Source organism: Denticeps clupeoides, chromosome 14 (genome assembly GCF_900700375.1).
Source record: "Denticeps clupeoides chromosome 14, fDenClu1.1, whole genome shotgun sequence".
Taxonomy (NCBI): domain Eukaryota; kingdom Metazoa; phylum Chordata; class Actinopteri; order Clupeiformes; family Denticipitidae; genus Denticeps; species Denticeps clupeoides.
The window spans coordinates 7,085,151-7,105,753 of NC_041720.1; the positions used below are offsets into that span (position 1 = coordinate 7,085,151).

The 20,603-nt window shown below is 43.8% G+C and overlaps 1 protein-coding gene across 8 annotated transcripts in view; it reads right to left on the reverse strand.

Annotated features, from left to right (window-relative positions):
* Positions 1-3,552: 3,552 nt before the first annotated feature.
* sash1a (SAM and SH3 domain containing 1a) overlaps positions 3,553-20,603 on the reverse strand; it is a 49,407-nt gene continuing 32,356 nt past the window's right edge. For 3 of the 8 annotated variants that reach the window (XM_029002450.1, XM_029002452.1, XM_029002454.1), the window contains 16 exons: positions 18,324-18,364; positions 18,063-18,146; positions 17,294-17,406; positions 16,166-16,243; positions 15,238-15,367; positions 14,329-15,119; positions 12,647-12,718; positions 12,250-12,384; positions 11,277-11,409; positions 10,776-10,945; positions 10,142-10,393; positions 9,550-9,700; positions 9,321-9,449; positions 6,959-7,731; positions 6,727-6,858; positions 3,553-6,516 (listed from right to left, as the gene is read on the reverse strand). In XM_029002450.1, the coding sequence (XP_028858283.1) occupies positions 6,265-6,516; positions 6,727-6,858; positions 6,959-7,731; positions 9,321-9,449; positions 9,550-9,700; positions 10,142-10,393; positions 10,776-10,945; positions 11,277-11,409; positions 12,250-12,384; positions 12,647-12,718; positions 14,329-15,119; positions 15,238-15,367; positions 16,166-16,243; positions 17,294-17,406; positions 18,063-18,146; positions 18,324-18,364 (3,436 nt within the window). In that variant the 3' untranslated portion in view covers positions 3,553-6,264. Of the gene's footprint in view, positions 6,517-6,726; positions 6,859-6,958; positions 7,732-9,320; positions 9,450-9,549; positions 9,701-10,141; positions 10,394-10,775; positions 10,946-11,276; positions 11,410-12,249; positions 12,385-12,646; positions 12,719-12,745; positions 15,120-15,237; positions 15,368-16,165; positions 16,244-17,293; positions 17,407-18,062; positions 18,147-18,323; positions 18,365-20,603 lie in introns of those variants that run through there. The other 5 variants (XM_029002457.1, XM_029002456.1, XM_029002451.1 and 2 more) reach the window with 4 other exon arrangements.

Genomic DNA, 20,603 nt, shown 5'->3' on the forward strand with positions numbered 1-20,603 from the left:
ACGGCAAATATGAGAACTTCACATGACCATTAATGAAGGTGCTTTACACAATATTTGTGTGTTCATAACTAATGTTTTAATCTATTTTACATACTGAATTAAGCTACCAACCATAATCAACAAAAATTCTATGAAAAGGAAGATATGGCCACTCCCACACCTGCATTCCAGCTCACGTGTAACTAAAAGACTGTCAAGATTTGTCGAGTTAAAGAGCCGGAAATTCTCCCTCGTTACAGGCAGAGATTTCTTCATTGATGGTGACATTAAGAAACTACTACAACTTACAATATTATGCAACCCAGAAAAGGGAGGCTCACCTATCACAACGCCCCGTCAACATGAATTTGGTGCTTCGTTGTCGAGGCGGAGTGTAACCCGGGTGAATAATGAAGGAGATTTAAAGGGGGACAAAGTCTTCCGAGATCTCTGAATTATAATTTTACCTTCAGATCATATTATAGAATCATGTTGCCCGGCAGCTAGTCACTCACACAGCCTCCGCTGTGGCAGGTCAGCTGTTTGTGACATCACAGCCGGCCCAGAGCATGTCAGCTGACTTCTGTCCTGGGGCGGAGCAGCACCTCAGATGGGCTCTACCTCGGCGGGGCTGTCACAGTGGATCTCCTGGATGGGGATAAGGGTAACGGAACAGATTGTGGGTCCCACGGGGCATTAACATCTGACACCATTGAGCAGAAAAAGCATCAGCTGCATGAGACGTTTACAAACCTTCTTCAGCCAGAGACGGGCGGAGCTGGTTTTACTTTACACCTACGGCTCTTCTCCAGGCCTTCTGTATCCACACATATCAGCTTCAGCTTCAGCATCGATGCACTGAAATCATTCGTCTATAGACATCAGATATCAACAGTGGTGGCCTAGTTGTTTAGGAAGCTGCCCCGTAATCAGAAGATTGCTGGTTCGAATCCTGAGGTGCCGCTGAGCAAAGCACCGTTCCCACCCACTGCTCCCCGGGTACCTGTCATGGCTGCCCACTGCTCACTAAGGGTGATGGTTAAAAGCAGAGGACAAAATTCGTTGTGTCACCGTGTCCTGTGCTGCAGTGTTTCACAATGACCATCATTTCCCTGCAACATGTTTTATATTAATGATGCCCATGTATAACCCCCCCGTGTCTCTTGTACGTCACATAGTATAAGGGTCTTTTTATATATAGTTTTTATATCTTGCACAATACACTGGACACAATAAAAACTCTTTTCATTTAAATGGTGAGACAGATGACCCGGAAACTTTGGTTTTGTTATTTGCGTTTTTAATGATGATGATAAAGTGACAGAGTGAGGAAATGCCACCAATGTCATCGCAGATGTAGAGGTCAGGAATGGCACCGATCATTTCCAGAAGAGGGGCTGATTGAGATCAAACAGCTCATCATTTATTCAATAGGAGCATGTTGTATCAACAGAGACAAAAACTGGAGATGTTAATCACACGACTAAATGCAATAAAACATTTGTTAAACTGGTGTCTTTGTTAAGTGGATGTAATTTTTTTATGTATTATACAAATGTGATTATATAGCCACTGGGAACACATATGATAGCAGTTTTGTGTACAGCATGCACTCATTACATAAACGTTACTTTCTAGAAAATTGCAAAACATAACTTTTATTTTTCTCTATGTAAACTTATTAAAGGATTACCGTTTTAAACACTGCAGCAAAAATATGCTTTTAGCAAATATTGATCGATTTCATTCATATTCATTAATATTTCTATTTCATTAATGTTTGTGTTACACGATAGCAACGTTTTGATCTTAACATGTTTTATTGGCCTTCATGTAAAGTTTTCTATAAGAATTAATACAATTTATTAGATTTATATATTGCGTATTTTACTTTTATCTGGTATCCAATTTCATAATTTATGACACCAGATACAAAGGGCCTGTTCTCCAAGTTCTCCTGTTCTCCTTTGTAAACTTTAAAAAAATTTTGTGTGCAGTTGCATATTGCGTCCTGAAGGAGGCAGTAATGTTACATGAAATCGTACTAGTAAAGACTCACTAAGGAAACCTCCTGAAGACCAAAAAATGTCATAATGTGACACATCATGATGTAAAAAATGTCCTATATTGATCTCATTGGTAAAGCAGGTGAGGTTTAAATAAAAAAGACTGAGTCCCACTGTATTACTCAGGCTGCACTACAGCGTCTATTCACAGGCACGATCCCACTACTGATCGGCACGGGGGCTTTGACCTGCTCCGTTTCCGACCTGGGCCGGTTCACCCCTCGTTAGGCGACCTGGTGGTCCCGAGCTCCCACAGGAGCACCATATCGATGCCGAACTTAGTGCGGACACCCGATCGGCATAGTCCGCTGCAGCTCAGAACTCCTGAGCTCAAGTGATCCGCCAGCCTCAGCCTCCCAGTGACTTGGATTACAGGCGCACGCCACTGCACCCGGCGAGGACGAGACACGTTCCGAGACCATTTCACGCTGCAGGAGGTGACGTCACTGCCTTCAGATACGGGTAGGTGTTGCGGGAACAAATGCAGACATCGCATTAAAGCAACATGCCCTGAAATCCATGTAAAGGTAACATATCGGGAGAAGATCTCTGAGTTCTGGACAGGGTTTATTTTATTATTCTGACAAATTACTAAATTTGCTCTTATTAGGGGTGGTAGTAGCCTAGTGGGTAACACACTCGCCTGTCAACCAGGAGACCCAGGTTCAAATCCCACTTACTACCATTGTGTCCCTGAGCAAGACACTTAACCCTAAGTTGCTCGAGGGAGACTGTCCCTGTAACTACTGATTGTAAGTCGCTCTGGATAAGGGCATCTGATAAATGCTGTAAATGTAATTATATTACAGTTGGACATGAAAATAAATTCCTGGATTAAACATATATTTAAATTTGACGTGTGAAAACCTATTCTCAGAACAGAAAGTAGATCACTAATTTCAGCACAGTAGGCGGGTTCAGGGTATATTAGCATTTTTCTATTTTTAAGGAATTTTGATGAGAGAAAATGTCAATAGCTTGGCATCAGAGTAGCACCCCGCATTTAATTAAAATAAACACAAATTAATCCGCACCTTATGATCACATTTCACCTAATACCGATCATTTTATTTTTAGACAGAGCATAAATACCAGATGAATAAGAGGAAAGAGAAAACAGTCATTCTTAACTAAGGTTTAGTTAAAATCGAACATAAAAATTAACCCTAATCTCCAGACATATGTTAGCAAATTTGTAATTGTGATTGCAATTAGTTAAGAATGATTGTTTATTTCCCTGCTTATGCAGGCTTCCTCTTGCTTGGCATGCACACTAGGCGAAATGGCAACTCTGACTTGTCAGTGGGTCTAAGTGTGTGTGGGTACGTGCCCTGTGGGGGGCTGGCACCCTGCCCTGGGTGAGTCCCCCGCTCCGTGCCCTGTGTCCCAGTTAAGGCTCGGGCAGACATGACCCTTAATAACTGGACTAAGCGGTTGTAGACAGTGAGATGTAGCCTCATATATTAATGTGAACATACAGCATAATGTTTGTGCAGAGTAAAAAGAATTGTGGCAAAAAAAGATATTTATTATATATAATAGTTCTGCATGACAAATACTAATAAACATTATGTTTTGATACAATGGAATGACATTTTAGTTAAAACCATGGGGAAATTGTACAAGTTTTTTTTTTTTTTTACAAAAGGTGCTGCAGAGCGGCACCAGTTAAACAAAACGCAAAAAGGTATTGCTATGTTTCTAAAATACAGGTAGTTGATATAAAAAGAAAAAAATAAGTTAATATTCAATTACATATACAGAATATGTATTGTTAATTTCATGTAAATATTTTTTTTTCATATAGGAAGGCAAATCTTAAATAAAATCAATAACAAGTCATTAACGTATAGTGAATCTGAATTCTGACATTTCTGATTTTGCTGATAGAGAGCCTGAAATCCTATTGAGCCACATGATATTAACCCATGGTACAAATGAGACCCATGCAACAAAGGTCCGTAAGTGATGGCTCACTTTTGTTTAGCATCACATGACCCAAAGGGATTGGTTCAAGACTTTAGACTCTGTTAATAATAATTGCAACTTCTTGGGATTCTTGTTAAAAGCATTGTGAAAAGGTGAGTGTGGGGGGAGCGGAGTTACTTTATGGGCAGTAGATTTCCCAAATGAGCTTTATGTGGATTAAAAAATAAAGTGCATTTCACAATAGTAGTAAATATCTGTACAATTTAAAAATGCTATAAACATCCACAGCCTGATTAAATAACAATTTCGAGGCCAATTCACTAAGGGCCAGATACTAGTTTTCTCTCTCACACACAAACACAAACACACACTCATTTCCAGTGTGACTTGTTGGTAGCACACCAAACCTAGTTAAAATATTTAGGAACAGTTCTATTGTATTCTGGTCCTGTGTTTTAAAGATAGAATTTATATCTATACCATAAAACAGGACTGAAACAATAGAAATGTTTAAAATGTTATGCAATGTGAGTTTTCATTCATTCACTACCAGTTATTTCTTTGCTTTATTTATATTAAGAAAAACAATTGTGCTGTAGTTTCTCAACAGAAACGATAGAATCAACTGAAGTAATAATAGCGTCGCTGTCCACACATTGTACCTTTGAGAAGAACAAAAAAAAGAAGCAAATTTTACACTTTGGGTTTGAAACTGGGGTGTTTTTTAATAGCCAGTAAAACCTAAACATGACCTGTCACCTTTAGCCCTGAATAATAAGAAACATGTCACTCTGGTGGTCACTATGATTCCTCTTCTGGGACTGATAGCATTTCCACTTGCCACCTGAGTAACCCTGGATAAGACAAAATTTCCACTGTTCCACAACGCCGGTGAACAGCAGCCAGGAACAGTATAGTCGTCCTTATTCAAAAGGGGTGAGGTGTGATTGGTGAACTAACACACGCTGAAACTGAAAATTCAGTCCAGAGTATACACACACACACACCTCCAACAAGAGCTCTGGAACCACATTGGAATGAAATAGCAACACTGCTCTGTATATAACACTAACATTATCTATAATGTGCAGTGAATATGGAAAGTCTTCACAGCGCATCGCTCTTTCCACATTTTGTTATATTACAGCCTTATTCCAAAATGGAAGTTTTTTTTTCCCCCCTCAGAATTCTACCCACAACACCCCATAATGAAAACGTGAAAAAAAAACGTATACACAGGGAAGGGGAAATTTTATTAAAAATACAAAAAAAAAAAAAAAAAGAGAAACCAAATATGTAAGTATTTGGTATATAAGTATTCAGAGCCTTTGCCCAATACTTTGTACCTTTGGCAGCAATTACAGCCTCAAGTCTTTTTAAATATGATGGCACACCGATTCTTGGCCAGTTTGGCCCATTCCTCATTGCAGCACCTCTCAAGCTCCATCAGGGACCTTCAGAGCAGCAGAAATCTTTCTGTAACCTTCCCCAGATTTGTTCCTTGGGACAATCCTGTCTCGGAGGTCTACAGATGATTCCTTTGACTTCTTGCTTGGTTTGTGCTCTGACATGAACGGTCAAGTGTGTGACCTTTTATAGACAGCTCACCTTTGAGTTTCATGGTAAAGGCTGTGAATACTTATGTACATGTGCCCTCAGTTTTTTTTTTATATTTGGCAAAACCTCAAGTAAACTTTTTGTCACATTGTCATTATGGGGAAAAATTTATTGAACCATATTTGGAATAAGGCTGTAAACATAACACAATGTGGAAAAAGTGATGCACTGTGAATACTTTCCAGATGCACTGTACAATAATGTAACTGGGGCCTGAATTTAAATGATATATTTTGATCCATTTATGACCAACTCTTTACTAAGTCAGCGGTGAAAAAAAAAAGTGAAAGTCTATGTACAGAATATTCTGAGATATGAGACACCTCCTTTCATTCTGTAGATCCCGGAGCAGATTTCAAGGCCATAAATACTCAATTCTTAGAAGGCCAACTAGCCAAGTCAGTTACCGTCATCAGTAAATGTACTGGATCCCACAGTCATCAGCATGTCTGCTCGGCGTGGGAATCTAATGAATGGTTTTGTGGTCACAGAGAGGTTATAAGTGTTTATGGCTGCTCACAAACACGACATGAGTGTTTTATGTCCGTGCCTTTAGTTTACAGGTTCGGTTATAGATGTTCCATGGCTGTTAGGTAGGTTATAACTGTGGATTTGTGGGTGGTGTCTTGACCTAAGTATCCTTGTTTTAATAATACAGGTTGTAGGGTTAGAACTAGGCAAATCTTTGGGCGGCGATCACACCCGCCTCACGCAGGAGCCACGGAATGTGCCCATCCTGAATTCCTGCCTTCCGTACACGAGCCTCGGTTAGAGAACACACCCCGTCCAGCGTGTCACAGCCTGCCGCCGCCAAGGCTGTGGCGTACATGGGCATCCCGATGGAGACCAGCCAGTCAGACACGGACCCTGCTCGACACAGCGAGGACGCTTTACGATTGTCATCTGCGAGTCCACTGGATGGAATCTGGACAACAAACCAGACACACATTATTCACGTTTTTGTACACACTCAGCTTTGCAATTTGCTTGTACGTAATGAACAACTGCTCTGAACTAGATCTTGGATTTGCAAAAAATCTCGATGTCTCTGCACATTTTATCTGAAGATTGGAGGTAAACTGGCAAAGTGGTACACATAAACAAGTCAGACGTGTCCTGTTCCTCCAAAACTCACAGCCATGCGATGCTCCTTCCTCAGGTGCTTCACTCGGATCTGCTCCAGGGTGGAGGCCACTGCCTGCAGGGGGCGCTGCAGCTCTTCGCTGTACCTCCTGGCCAGCAATGCAGGCACGCCACATCGTCCATGCTGGTGAAGACAGGCAGACAGGGGACATAAATAAACTACCATACAGATGAATTCCAAACCTGGAGAGAGATAAAAATGAATAATAGTGAGTCCGCTGCACCTTGTCGGAGTACGGTTCCTGAGTGAGGTCGATGCCTTCCATGCTCAGCCTTTCTCCCAGTTGTGTCTCCAAATCCACAGCCCTGGACGCTCCTTTCCTGCCTCCGAGAGGCCTGGTAGAGATCTGTGGCCACGGTGTCTCACCGGGGCCTTCAGGCCCTGGAGGGCAGGATGGTGTACCAGGCTGCCCTGGGGAGAGGATGGTGTTGGGGGATTTTGTAGGCGTCGACAGGGGACTGGCACCATTGTTGGGCTGTGACGGAGTTGGGGAGGAAATTCCATTGGCCAAACGTTCTCTGCACTTTTTCACCGGCACAGGCGGGGGCACTGGAGGCTTTTTGGGCAATATCCTAGGGAGCGAGGGTTCCACAGGCAATGCAAGTTCCCTCCTGTCCTCTTTATCTCTTTCCACACTGCCCCGCCTCCTCCCTGGATTTTGCACGTGAGATGGCGCCCCCTGAAGGTCACAGACCTGTTGTTTCGCCAGAATGTCTCCCAGGGAGCGTGACCGTCGGCCATGCCTTGGCAGGGGTTCTGGAGACCCATCTAGAAGTTCACAACTGCGGCTGGTGACAATATTGACCCCGTGGCAGCGGGGACCCAGGCCCAGCCGACCGAGGGCTCTGATTGGCTGCAGGAAGAATTTTGAGTCGTGCTTTCGAGTGTCCTTACACTTGAATTCCCTCTGCAGTGGCTCAGTGGAGTGAGACAGAGGCATCATGGGATACTCTGACTGGAGAACTGAGCCATCCAAACTGGCCTTTCCAGTCTTTCCTACAGCAGAACATGCACAACACATGCATTGACGTCTTCAAACATGTTCATCAATGCAGATATAATCCATTCTATGACGATGAACTCATGAACATACCTTTTATCTGAGTAAGCAGGATAGAATGAATATGGTTAGTGATAGAAACAGCAGAGGATGAATTAGTTCAGAATGGTCAGGTTTGGAATGAATTTAACCCTTGTGATGTGGTGTATGGGATCATATTTTCCAAAAGACAAATTATGCAAATTATTAAAGACACACATTTCCTCGACACTGGCCAACTTTCTGTTTCCATCGAAAAAATTCATTTTCAGTAGCTTCTCACTGGACCTGCAAAAATCTGAACATCACACAAGGGTTAAAGACATTTCCCCTCAAAAATGTAAATGTTCGTTTTGGTTTGGTCGTACTTCATCTCTGGGGAAAAGAAACTGCCATTGCTCACATTACGCTCCAACATGTGCTGATCCAGGCAAGACCAGAAGCTGCACTTCTTCAAATCAGTAGCAACACGAGAAAAGTTCTAGCCAGTGTATCAGTATAAACCGAAAATGTGGTATAAGACTGTAATTGAAGCAGGAATTTGTAGCGGATCAGTCCTACTTTTACTTTATCAACAATCTATTACAACTGTTTCCTTAATAAACCTTCATCATAATTATGGTCCTGGCCCACATATATTTTTATATATTATAGTGGTGATGGTAGCCTAGTGGGTAACTCACTCGCCTATGAACCAGATGACCCAGGTTCAAATGCCACTTACTACCATTGTGTCCCTGAGCAAGACACTTAACCCTGTGTGTCTCCAGGGGGGGACTGTCCCTGTAACTACTGATTGTATGGCGTCTGATAAATGCAGTAAATGTAAATTTTGTTCTATTTTAAAAAAATAAATGTTTAAATGTGATATGTTTTATGACATGGGCTAATTCCGTATGTCCTTTATGTGATTTGGTGATCGACAACGCCGCTGAGCATACGGGATGATTATTAAGATGCAGCAGGCTGTCAGACGGGTGCAGCGAAACGAGGCGAGAGATGGAATAGGAGCGCGGTGAAAGAAAGCACAGAGGCAAGAATGCAGCAGACAACAGAATGGCTTTATTCTCTGACATGGCAGACTGTAGATTTATGTTCATTATACACACACACACATGCACACACACACACACACACACACACACTGACTCATTCATTCACGCTCACAAAGGAGACAGCAGAGGCAAACTCTGAAAACTACAGCTCAGGTCCTAAAACTAGAAGAACCCGCACTTTGCATGAAACCTGACAGAATCCACTCCAGAATTAGAATACAGTTTTTTTTTACCTTTCAGCACTGTATGAAAGAACCTCATGCTGACAAATCTGCACAGAGGAGCTAAAACCCCTGACACTGCGTAACAGAATGATAAAGAGGTATGCGAAGGATGAAAGGATGAAGCGAGACGTGCCGATAGACAGAGGCGGAGGTGACTGAGGACGCCCAGCGGAGGGCAGCGTTGAGCTGTTAGAGGAACAGGTGGAGTCCGGCAATGAGGAAATGATTATGCAGTTGTCATGGAACTGCTGGACCAGGAGTGGTTACCATTCTGCAGATTCTCGTTGCTCTCATAGCAACCAGAGTCTCTCGGGGAGTCACCCATCAAGCCACGCCCTTCGCCAAGCAGCTTCTCTTGAGAGCCAGATAAAGTGCTATGTTCCAAATCACTGCTGCCTATAAACGCACGCACACAAGAAAACATACATGAATGTGTGTATATGAGAGAATGTGGGTGACCGTGTGTGTGTGTGTGTGTGTGTGTGTGTGCACTCACTGTCATACTCCTGCAGCATCTCCACAGCCGACAGCAGTACCGCTCTATGTTGAGGGTCTCTGATATTGAGCTCATCCAAATCCTCCTCCTCCAGCAGTTTAAACGTGTCCAGGTCCTCATATCCATTAAACAGGAAGGTGGGCATATACTCCTGCACACACACACACAGGTCACAAATAAATGAACCAGAAATCAATGTTTTTTGTTCCATTCAGCCAAAGAAAATCTTGGCATATTTAATTAAAGAGGGAGTTGCAGAAACTAGCTCGCAGGATGCTTTATTTTAATTACTAATGTGTGCTTTATTTTGTGGGACTGTTTGTGGGACTGTTCAAAATAAAACAATCCATTAATGATTCATCACAGTGTAGTTTGAGCACGGCATTTCTTTCAAAACTTGCCTTTCCGTCTCATTGCTTGTGTTGAACTGGCAGCTACTCCGACTCAATACGAGTTGAATTATAATATTCCCCCACCGTACACAGCACAGCCCTGTCAGCTGCGTGACTTGGAATGTGTCTTGAAATAATCTTTTGCATTTTAATTTTCACCTGCTGACAGATGATGGAAGTGTGTGTGTGTGTGTGTGTACCTTTAGATTAATCCTCTCTAGCAGCTCCTCAACAGATTTCGGTTTAGGGAGGAGTGTGTGAGTGTGCGCTTGAGAGTGTGATGACTTGGCCATTCTGCTCTTCCTCTTGTGGTGGGCTGGGCGTTTTGGCTTCTCCTCCTCCTCGCTCAGCACATCCACATAGACAAACTTAAAGCTCCCGACTTTGTTATTCAGCAGTCCCATCCAAGTACCCATGGGGGGCTGACTGATGATGTCGATCACATCACCTCGCTGCAGACAGAGGCAGAGAACATCTGCATTTTAACTGAATGAATCTGACACTTCTGACACAATCTGACACACATAAATGTACTTTTAACCCAAGCAGGTTGCACCAAGTGCTACAGACGTCAATCCAAGGAGAACAATGGAGTGACAGGATATGAAAATGTAAATTCCTATTACTCTACATACCGTAATCCTTCAATCATTTTATTGTAATATGACATGGGGATCCTAGAATACTGATGTATTTTTATGTTTAGTTAAATACACCTCAGGGCTCCACAATGGGCTCAGTAATCTGCAGTTTCAAAACTAACTGTGTTGCTTTTAAATAAAGTTCGGTTTGCAGTTTAGTAAGACATGATGTATCACTCTGATGTGCACATACCTTTAGTTTGAGAGAGTCTGTGTCATATGGGCTTGGTGTAAAATCGGTGTGTACACGAGCACGGCCACAGAAGGGCCCTCTGTAGGGTGGCTCCTCTTCCTCGCCTTCCTCACTCTTCACGCTCTCTCTGTTCGATGCGGAGGAGTCGGTGGTGCTCACTGTCTGGCCACCTGCACACAGGGACCATTCAAAAACCAAACCCTTCTCGTTCAAAAAGCAGCACACATGCACACTCCGTAGAAATTCACACACGCTCGCAGCAGTGTGATAGGACCCGAATTCCAAAGCTCTGATGTCAGCAAGACAGGAAGCAAAAATAAGAGCCAGCTGCCATAATTCAAACTGAGCTCGTAGACATCAGACTTGTTGAAATACGTGGCACTTCATTCTAATGTGAAATAATATCTCATAATTGAGAAACATCATGGCATCAGCGGTTATCAATGCTCATACATCTGGGAATAAATATACCTTCACGAACACACACACACACACACTTACTCATTGAGCTCTGTCCACTCAGGGAACTGCGCAGCGACTCGACCGACCCTCCTGCTCTGAGCGAGGGCCTTTCCAGCGAGCCACAACTCTGGGGCGGGGAAAGGGGTGAGAGCGGTGCGCTGTCTGGACTCGACTGGGACACAGGGAGGTTCATCATTAGTTCATTTGTTCAAGTGGACGACACCCCTAACCCGCATTTACCTTTTATTTAGTGAAATGCAATCCAGGGTATATTTGGAAAAGACACTGGGACTTCACTTTAGATGGGATATTTTGTATCTGGGGGGGGGGGGGTATTTCTGCCACAATGCATACTGGAGCCAACATTTCTGTTAATTATTGCAACAAGTAAAAAGGCAATAACGACTTTTATTATGTTATTAGAGAAATCTTTATTACAGAGTTGTTGAATTTTCCCTAATATAGCAGAAATTTATAAAGAAGTGACCAAAATGTGACCAAAATGTGTAATTGTTGTCAGTGTTCAACTTCAACTTTGAATGATCAACTTTGTTCTGAATTATCAAAAATGTTCTGTAAAAGCACAAAATAGAAACTTTTGCTTGAACTAAAAGAACCATGTGAGTTTATGAACGTGTGATGTTCTTCAGTAACCATTCAGTTTATTATTAACCAAATGAGCAAAGAGATATAAGCAATTCATAAAAACAAAATATCCTCAAAGAATTCACCCAAAGAAAATTGGTCTAAGTTTTTTGCCCTCATGCTGGTAGAAAGTCTTCAAAAAATGTTTTTGTCCCACTGAACTATATTTATGTTCTCAGGAAGAAAATGCAGCCAGCATGAAGGCAAGTAGATAATGAGCGGGGTGGGCAGTTTCTGTCAAGTATGTGCATATTTACAATTCACTGAGTGTGTGTGTGTGTGTGTGTGTGTGTGTGTGTGTGTGTGTGTGTGTGAGAGTGTGTGTGTGTTAGTGAAAGAAACAGAGTGTGACGGTGTGTGTCAATACCTGCTCTGACAGAGAGTTGCTGTACTTCTTGCTCATGCGTTTCTTCATGGTCTCTTTGACTGATCTGACTTTCTTCCCCAAAGAGATCCTGGAGATGGAGGGAGACTTCATCCCCTCTCGAGACAAGTCCTCGTCCTGCCAGAGATAGAGAGAAGGGGCGGGAGAGAGAGAGGACAGGCAGGAAGAGTGAGCGAGGCCATAGATAAAAGGTTGGTGATTGAGAGAGAGAGTACAAAATAAATTGAATTTCATGTAGGTCTTGCCCCACTGAGTACAGATAAGACTTGAATTAATTTCACGGTGTGGAGTCTTCTGGTAGTGAACAGCGCTGCACGCAATTTCATATGTTGTGTGCATTCACGCATGTGGTGTGTGTGTGTCTGAAAGAGAAACTCACGTTCGATTCACTCGTATTGACAATGTGCAGGGAACGGTTGGACAGGTCGAACCCTCCGAAGCTGTTGGTTCTCTACAGGGAAGACACACTTCTAATAACTCGACATGCACAACGGTCCTCTGGTATAAAACCACCACTAAAACATTCAAGCGAATTACAGAGCAATAACAACAAATGACAAGCAACAAATAAAGCAACAGAAGAGTTGCATACAATTTACAACACGCTTCAGATTCAGGCTGGTTTTGGTGGCTTGAAATGACCCGTGGAGGAGCAGCACAGAGAGAAACTGGCCTTCAGCTTCACAGTCTTCAAAATGGCCAAGAATAATGGCAGAATAACAGCAATCTGTTTCACGGCCTAACAACCGTATCAGCCACGGCTGAATGGAATCATGCCATGTGTGATGGGAGCAGGCGTTTGCTTGGTCTGTAGGGTGTATGAGATAACGGTCTTGTAAATGTTTAGGTTTGAAAGGCATGGAGGAGATGATTGAGAATTCGCTGGAAAAAAAAAAAAAAAATCCAATCTGTGCAGAAACCAGGGATGATAAAATGAGCGAAAAGCACGTCGACGGAATGAACGACAGAACGCATGAAATACTGAGAGTACGTGAGAGGACCCGACACGGGCCAGGCTGCAGAACACAGGTCTTTATTTCTTATCGAAGCATGACAGCTGGGGCTGCAAGGGGGGACAGAGGGATCAGAGATGAGAGCGGGCGGGAAGAAACGCTCTTCCCTCGGAGACCGGTCTGGATTCCAGCTGTCTCTTTCCAATTCAGTGCAGCTGGAATCCGATCGCCAGGACTGGAAAAGTTCAGCTGGCGGTTCTCGTCATGCCGTGTGACGGGCTTCTTTGGAACTTTCATCCCCTCGCGCTGGGGAGGGGCTAATTTGCTGTGGCACCCTGACACCATGCAACAGTCTACTAATCTCCTCAAAATCGGGATTTTTCTACAGAGCCTAGCTGAGCTGTTCCAGTCTCCATTAATCTGACAAAGCAGACAAAAGAGAAAACTCTAGGGCTGGATAATATATATTTTTAAAAAAATCCATAGAAAAACTTACTGCATTATAGTGATATAACCTAAATACTAGATGTCGACAACAGATTTCAGTCTTGATGTATTTTTAAATCCTTACCATTTTTATTATAGGTTTCATATTATTAATGGTAAAAGTATGAAAAGACCCCTGACATCTTATTTTCAGGCTGGCCAATCCAACATTTACAAATATAAGGTCAGAACTGTGTGCATCCAAACTTCTTACAGCCAATTTACCAGACAAATAAAAATCACATGTTTATATAATAATTTGCATTTATGCATGAAATACGCATGTTGAATTATGCCAAGATAGTCGTGTTAGTAGTGTTAAGAAAGTGAGTATGTTAATAAGAGGGAAAATACGGGATATTTTTAGATGCCACTTCAATTGTTGCAATGAACACATCTCTTGGTTTGTTAGTTAGTTGTGCATCAATTATAGCATTATTAAATATGCATTAGGGATTACTGAATACTGAAATGTAATAACTCAGATATAGCTTGTATGGGGTATTACCCAGCCCTACAGGAGACAGACAGTGAGGAAGGCAGGCCGAGCGGGTTAGAATGAGCTTCCTGTGTTCTGCAGCGCTGCGGTGCTCTGGGCCCTCGCTGGCTTCTCCTCACTCACAGACTTCTGCTGGAAGCGGAGGAGCATGCGCCTGGTGCAGCGGTCGACGCTCGCGCCCCACTTCCGCTCCGCGCCGTCGCCCTGCTCATCCTCCAGGAGGCAGCGGCGCTCCATGCTGCTGAGCACGACGGGCCGCACCAGCTGTGTCCAGCTCAGGTTGCCATGGAGACTGCGCTCCACCACGTAGGTGATGTTGAGTTCGCTCACGGCGGCCCGGCCGCGCAGCCGCCAGCCAAGCGGGGCCCGAGCGGCAGGTGACGAGGGGGAGGGGCTGAGCCGGGGGTTGGGTTTGGGACGCTGGTGTTTTGTGGGGTACGCGTAGTTGGGGTCCGGTCTGCTCTGCCACCCCGACGGCGGTGGCAGGTGGCGCCGATGCTGGGCGCTGCTCTTGTTGACGCCGTTGCCATGAGAAACGAGCGAGCGCAGGTGGGCGGGGTTGTAGAGTGTGTGCGCGTTCCGGCTACTCACCCCATGCGCCAGGGAGGTCAGCGAGCACTTCATCTCCCCGTCCGTGGCCGAGCGGGACACGAGCGCGTGACCGGGGCCGCTGCCCCCGCCCACTCCGCCCTCCGACTCCGAGCCGCCACTCTCACTGTGCTTACGGAGGGCGGGTGGGAGCATTTTCACAAGTTTGTGGGCGGAGCTCCAGGTGTCAAGGCTGCTAGATGATTGGGACGTGGCCAGGCTGTCGGTGTCACCATCCTGTGCTGAAGAGGGGGGCTTCTTCTGTACCCCGGCGTACAAAGCAGACGCATCGTCACACGAGGACGACATGTCCAAGCTCAGAGAATCTACCGGAAGCAGAGCGAGACAAAACTAAAAACCAAAGAAAAGTTTTTTTAAAAAATCAAATCAAAAGCCTTTTCATGATGGAATTTTGGTGTTGTTTGTCCCTGAGGGCCACCGTACCCTCGGAAGGCTGCCTTTTGCAGTCATCCACCTTAATGAGTTTCTTGCGCACGCGGCGCGTGGAGTTCACCAGCTTGTGCAGCCGCTTGAACTTTGAGGCGTCCTGCTCCTCCTCGGAGTGCTCATGAGGCTGCGGGAGACGGCGGGCGCGGCGCAGAAGAGAAACACAGACACCATTATTATTTCACAGTTTGTTTACACACACCGAAATGAGCAGACACACACAGCGGGCGTCGGGCTAAAGGGGGATGACTGCAGACTGACTGTTACGGTGCAGTTCTTTTTAAATTATGGGCTGCCTCAGTTAGTCAAAGCCGCACAAACAAACTTTCCTTGTACAAAACAGAAAGAGGCGTAGAAAAAGAAAGAAGAGGCAGGAATGTATTGAATGTATGAAAAAGAGCTGAATGTTCATCATTGTATATACCGTGAAATAATGTAAATAAGGGGGTTGCGGGGCAGATTGGGAGTACATTACTTTCTGGTACTACTGAAGTAGAATGTTGGTGGGTAAAAGTTAGTTTTTTCATTCATTTCATTGAAAAATTAACAAATACGCACACATCCTAACTAATTCATGGTGTCAATACAATAATTAGACCACCCATCTAATATTGATTATTGTTGAAATAGCTGGTTTTCAGTACTTTTTTTCAAAATTAATACTTTTTGCATGTTATTCATTACATGTAAAGTTAAATATCCTTCGTTTTATGCTGATGAAAATCTGAAATCAGAAAAACACCACAATTCAGGACTGAATTTTGGACTACATTTGTATATCGATACAATATCACCATATATTGCTGTATCAATATTTTCCAATATTTTGTGTTGACTACATGAATTAGCGTGCGTGTGTGTTGAATGGCTGCCTTTGTATAAAAAATTTTACGTATTTTACGTTGTGAGTATAAAGAGTACTTACACCAGTAACTGTGCTGGGTGTTTCAGCCCAGTCGGACTCTGGGCTACTCACTCTGCTGATGCGCTCAAACTCCTTCAGCTAAATAGAGCATATAATACACAGACACAACGTAAAGGCATGTTCGAGTGTGTACTCAAATGCAATTCGAGTTTACATTACGCCTAAGTGGATCTGTGGGCGTGTGCTTCTGCACGCGCGTTCACTTCAGTGTTTACGCATGTTAACTCATTAGCGTGCTGGCGATCGCAGCAGTTCGGCTGAGCCGATCCAGTCACCCCACGGCACCACTGATTGGATAACGGTCAGGATTCAGGGCCGGATTCCAATAAACAGCTGACAGCTGCTGAGCTCACCACAGCAGGCTCTACTGCAGTGAAAAGAACAGCTTACCGCATGTAGAACTTCACCCAGGCCTAACAGCTTTTCACTATTTCAAGTCAGCTGTGAAATGTATATGGAATGTACATGGAAATCTTTCCAGGTTTGGATTTCGCGGCATACGTTCAGCGAACACTGAAATTGTTTATAACAGTACGGTTTTACAGTAAACTTCAGCTTTGTTGGGGGAAGGGGGAGCGGAGGTGGCACAGACAGAGATAACAGCAACAGTCAAGAGTGCAGTGTAGACAGTACAGGATGGAGCAGCACAAGACAGCAGTGTGGTTAAATGCATGTTATATAGCCAACGTGATTCAAGCATGATCTGGGTGGTCTAGAAAATATTTAAAGTGTAGAAAACTCCCACTAGCGAAGTGGAAAACATCTTCTGGACACACAATGAGGTTTTATGGAACAGATTGTTCTTTCAAAATAAATCAAATCCATCAAAAGCACAGGGGAAAAAAGTGAGCTTTTATTTTGTCCAAAATGCCCACTGGCTATAGTTCCGTTTTTATGTGGATTGGAAAAAAAAACGTGCACATGACCACTCTGCCGTGCTGGAGTATGAACTGTTCTGAATCCTGGTGCCTGTTGTCCCTGTTGATTGTGGATCTGAACATTTCTCTAAACTGCAGCTGATGTGCTTCTGTTGAAGGCCTGTACTAATGTATATGTATGTGTGTGTGTGTGTGTGTGTGTGTGTGTATACACAAACACACAGTGGATGTACAATGTGTGTTTATGTACCCGAGCAAGAGCTTCCTCCACTGTTATCATTCTCTCCTTCACCATCATCATCAGCTGGATACGCTCTTCATCACTCATGGTGATCTCACTCGCCACGTAGCCAACATCTTCTCCTACACACACAGGCAGAAAGACGGTGGTGATCAGTGTAATCACTTCGTTCACTGTGCACGAATCATGATTCGTGCACACACATATGAAATCTTTTCACACAGAATATTAAGGTTGTGTTAAAGAGAAAATAAGAATATAAGAATATGAATAAGAAATAATAAAATAAAATAAATCTAAGACCCAGTGTTCAGTACATAAATGAACACTTGAAGAATTATGTAATTTTAAAATATATAATTAATGGTATAATAAGAGTTATTTGTACTCTCCAGACAAATTTAAACCCAAAATCCAGACTACTCTGAGCAAAACACATGATTGCTAGCATCTAAAATAGCCTCTGCCATTATGACTGAATCATGTGCGCAAATCATCTCATTTTCCCCCTAGACACCGCACTTCATTAAGCGTTCGAAGCTCCTGCCAACCACAGCGTGGCGATCCTCAGCATCACATGCTACCATCTCATGATAAAGATCAGTAGGAGGACAGCGCTATAATAAGGCTTTGCATGACTGGATGTTAATTGCACACTAAAAAAACATTTTTGCATCGTACTAATTACTCACTATAATGGACCGAGGTGTGTGATCTAAGAGAAAAAGGTAAAAATGCATGTACATGTGGGTGTGTGTGTGTGCGCGAGCACATGTACCTTTAGATGACTGTCTCATGACCGTCTTCTTGCGAAAGTTGGGCCAAAATGATTTGCTCTTCTTTTTACCATCCCATTTACCTGCTGACACACACACACACACACACACACACACATATATATATATTAACCTTAAGAGTCGTTAAATTCCATTATGTCAATAATGATAAATACATAATTTACCCCATTACCCATTATTATTAAAACACACATTCACACACGAGTAGGATCTTATGCCTATGATAAGAGGAGTGTACTAACCTACAGAGCCATCCTCAGAGCTTGATCTGTGCAATGGAACCCTAAGCGAAAGAGACACACAAATGTGATGAATGACATTTTCTCTTGTGTCATGGCTCCAGTACCTCAAAATCAACAGCAACATTTATTTCTTATATAGCCCAAAATCACATACAGTATGCCTCAATGGGCTTTGACAGGCCCTACAGTTGACACCCCCCACACTTGACCCTTCTGCGCACAAGGAAAAACTCCACACACAAAAAAACTAAGAGAGAAAAAAAGAAAGGAAGAAACGTTGGGAAGGAGTGATACAGAGAGGGACCCCCTTCCAGGTTAGAGTGAGCCTGCAAGTGGTGTCATTGCAGGGTTTGTGATTGTCCAATAAGATAAAAATGCAGCCAGTTGGACATAACCTAGATACTACAAATTCATAAAGTAATATTTATCTGAGCAAGGAGGCTGCAGACACAAAGACCAAGACCCTCCATCCTGTTCCCAATCATTAGGGAACATAAAAAATAGGCTGAATCTAAGGAACATAAATTTAGTCATATATTAGATATGGATGGGATGCCAATGTATCTGTAATATGACATTGTACATAATTGCAAGCATACACCAGACCAATGAGTAATAATCTATAGAGTAACGATGACCCCAAAGAGACCACAAAGTCGGGAAATGGCGTTCTGGTGTAAAGGTCTAGGGCAGGACAATACAGTTCCATCTGAGTCAGTAATATGCACAGCTGCTTCAGCAGGCAAATATTCACTCACTTCCTCTAATGAACTCATAACCGGGATAAGGGGAGCCACCTTTCACACCCACACACACACCTCCACCCGCCGATTCATCACACCCGATCAAAATCACTCCTTACTCTGGAACTCGCGCGTCCGTTTTTTCCCGATCCACCCATCATTTTTTATACTTTCCTCAAAAGTGAGAAACTGTGCGAGCTTCTTGGAAGTGGTGGCATTTCTGCATGAGCACCTCATATCTCCATCAACGCCATAAAACGCCACTGATGGACAAGCGTGATCCCAATACATGAAATGTGGAATAAATGCTCATGGTACTTTCTGTCCCCAAAGTCTTCATACAGAAACAAAGAGCACACCAGCTCATGGAGATAAGCAAGAGAATGGGTGAGTAACACCCACCACCGTAGCTAATATCAGTTACAGTCACAATATTGTGCTGGTGTTACACCCGTAACAGGTCCCCCTCTGTACCAGGTTTCAGTGGCCCCAGGGCACCCGGGGATTAAGGGCTTTGCTCAGGGGGCACAATGGTCGTGGACATTCAGGTCACGGTTCCACCCAAAGCCCCCCCCCCCCGGTACTGATTCAGCACACCTGGTGAGCCGGGCCCCGCCCATCCCCCCGGGGACGGGGGTCCTACTGTGGAGCGGGTCTGAGCGGCTGTTTCGCAATACACCAGTTCACAGGAGCAGCAAAAATACGAACGTGACTCTGCAGAGCGAAGCAACTGCGCTTCGGTTCCCATATGTGGGTCGTGCAGGTTTGAATAATTTACAGATCCTTTGTTGAGCTTTAATGCACTGAGCCACTGCAGACCAGCGACGACTTACTTTGGGCACAAAGTGGGCACTAACGGCTAAATCCCAGGGAATAAGCAGTTGTGCCGCATTAGCCGGCATTCCACACTGTTAAGATTATCCCTGACAAAACAAACTAATACAGAAATACTCCGGCAGTAAAGAGACGGTCGGGCAGTTCAGACTAATGAAATCATGGATATGAGCTCAATTCCTCAAAAACCCCACCCCCACGCCAAACCCTCGTCCTCTGGGCACAAATGGAGGAAGGAAGCCGGAATGTCAGAAAGAGTGAGGTGTGTACACGCACGAAACACACAACTACAGACACACAACTAACAAACCCCAAAGAAACAAGTGAGAGCCCCTCTGCGGAAAAGGAAGATTCCTCCGTTATTAAGTTAACTTTGTACAGTCCAGCGGACATCAGCCCGCTGCGCTCAGACCATACAAGTCCATATTGTTCAGCGCTGCACCGAGCAGCTGCCCATGAAACGTTTTCAGACATTACAGGCGGAAAAAAAGAACATCTGGTGTTCTGACCACATGAGTGAAAAAATGGCATTTTTCGTACTGTGATGGAATGCACGGCACTTGTTAAGTAGACAACGTTTTATAGACAATGTGAAATAACGCTGCGTTTGTGGTCGCTCGTATTTGGTACTTTCTGCAACTTTACATCTTTCACGAAATCATGACGTTTTGACACTTCTTCTCTCTTTCACACACGGACACAC